Source organism: Sinocyclocheilus anshuiensis, unplaced genomic scaffold, assembly GCF_001515605.1.
Source record: "Sinocyclocheilus anshuiensis isolate Anshui unplaced genomic scaffold, SAMN03320099.WGS_v1.1 scaffold1107, whole genome shotgun sequence".
NCBI classification, from domain to species: Eukaryota; Metazoa; Chordata; class Actinopteri; order Cypriniformes; family Cyprinidae; genus Sinocyclocheilus; species Sinocyclocheilus anshuiensis.
Genome location: NW_015544191.1, coordinates 44,548 through 46,250, shown reverse-complemented (window position 1 = coordinate 46,250; position 1,703 = coordinate 44,548). Strand labels below are relative to the sequence as shown.

At 42.8% G+C, this 1,703-nt stretch overlaps 1 protein-coding gene across 1 annotated transcript in view; it reads right to left on the bottom strand.

The window, feature by feature from the left end:
* Window positions 1-1,703, bottom strand: part of LOC107696506 (putative E3 ubiquitin-protein ligase UBR7) — a 5,511-nt gene that overhangs the window by 2,848 nt on the left and 960 nt on the right. The window contains exons 2-6 of the mRNA XM_016496867.1: window positions 1,445-1,578; window positions 1,206-1,266; window positions 1,025-1,120; window positions 882-935; window positions 708-813 (exon numbers count right to left, since the gene is read on the bottom strand). Of these exons, the coding sequence (XP_016352353.1) occupies window positions 708-813; window positions 882-935; window positions 1,025-1,120; window positions 1,206-1,266; window positions 1,445-1,578 (451 nt within the window). The remainder of the gene's footprint in view (window positions 1-707; window positions 814-881; window positions 936-1,024; window positions 1,121-1,205; window positions 1,267-1,444; window positions 1,579-1,703) is intronic.

Sequence of the window (1,703 nt, the reverse complement as noted above, 5' to 3'; positions counted from 1 at the left end):
ACAACTGTAGCCAAATTTCTTGACACGTCTGTGTGTGGTGGCTCTTGCTGCCTTGACCCCAGCCTCAGTCCATTTCTTGTGAAGTTCACTCAAATTCTTGAATCGATTTTGCTTGACAATCCTCATAAGGCTGCGGTTCTCTCAGTTGGTTGTGCATCTTTTTCTTCCACACTTTTTCCTTCCACTCAACTTTCTGTTAACATGCTTGGATACAGCACTCTGTGAACAGCCAGCTTCTTTGGCAATGAATGTTTGTGGCTTACCCTCCTTGTGAAGGGTGTCAATGATTGTCTTCTGGACAACTGTCAGATCAGCAGTCTTCCCCATGATTGTGTAGCCTAGTGAACCAAACTGAGAGACCATTTTGAAGGCTCAGGAAACCTTTGCAGGTGTTTTGAGTTGATTAGCTGATTGGCATGTCACCATATTCTAATTTGTTGAGATAGTGAATTGGTGGGTTTTTGTTCAATGTGAGCCAAAATCATCACAATTAAAAGAACCAAAGACTTAAACTACTTCAGTCTGTGTGCATTGAATTTATTTAATACACGAGTTTCACAATTTGAGTTTAATTACTGAAATAAATGAACTTTTCCACAACATTCTAATTTATTGAGATGCACCTGTAGATTTAAAAAAGCTAAACTGATCTTTAGCAATGTACAAACACAAGACCACGTCCTACAGACACAATCAAACTGCCCCACCTGCAAAATGAGCCGCATACGTCTGGAGGAACGGCGCTCGAGTCATACAGCGACCGCAGATCATCTCCATCAGCGCCTCACAGTCCACCGCTGGAGCCTGCAGATGCTGAAACATCAAGAAGAAGAGTCCAGCGGAAAGGCAGAATAAAACAGAGAGTGTGTGTGTGTGTGTACCTTCTCGTGGAACCAGTCTTCACACACGATACACTGGATCATTTCTTCATTAACCTTGAAAGAGTTCAAACGAGTCACAAACAGGTAATTCACCACTAGCCTTCATCACACAGTAAACGCTGAGGGTCAGAAGAGTCACAAACCTGGTCGTCTTCATCAGGATACGGTCTGTCACACGAGCAGTAGCGTCCCAAGTAGTTGTGATTGTACCAGTTCTTCACATTCTGTCCTTCTTTGTCCTTTGAACGTCACATTACATCACAACACATTCAATCACGTAAAACATCAGGACAAACTCAAACGTTCATCATTTCAGACACTTACAGTATCAAGCTTGCATTTGAAGCCATGAAATTTCTCATTGCCACAATCACATCGAAAATTCCTGTGACAAAACAAACAAACACACTCATGAACAAACATTTGATCTGCAGAACAATTCACAGACATCTCAGTGAGTGAGTTATTTCTTCAAATATTCTGACTGCTTGACAAGTGAATTATTTCAGTCAATCTCAAGGCTTCAGAAGTGCTGATCAGATGAATGGATGAATCCTTCAGACCTTTTGGTGTAAAGTTCACAGATGTCGTGTCCGTCATGACACGTGTTTGCACAGGCCAGACACACACCAGCCGGCTCCATACCAGCCTGAACACACGTGTTACACGCAAACACAGCCTGCCTCTTCATGTAGCCCTGAAACACAACAAACAAACAGCTGAACACACCAAACAACCCTCAACCTGCCACAGCAAACAAACACCTTTACACACACAGACACACACACACACACACACACACTACACACACACACACACACA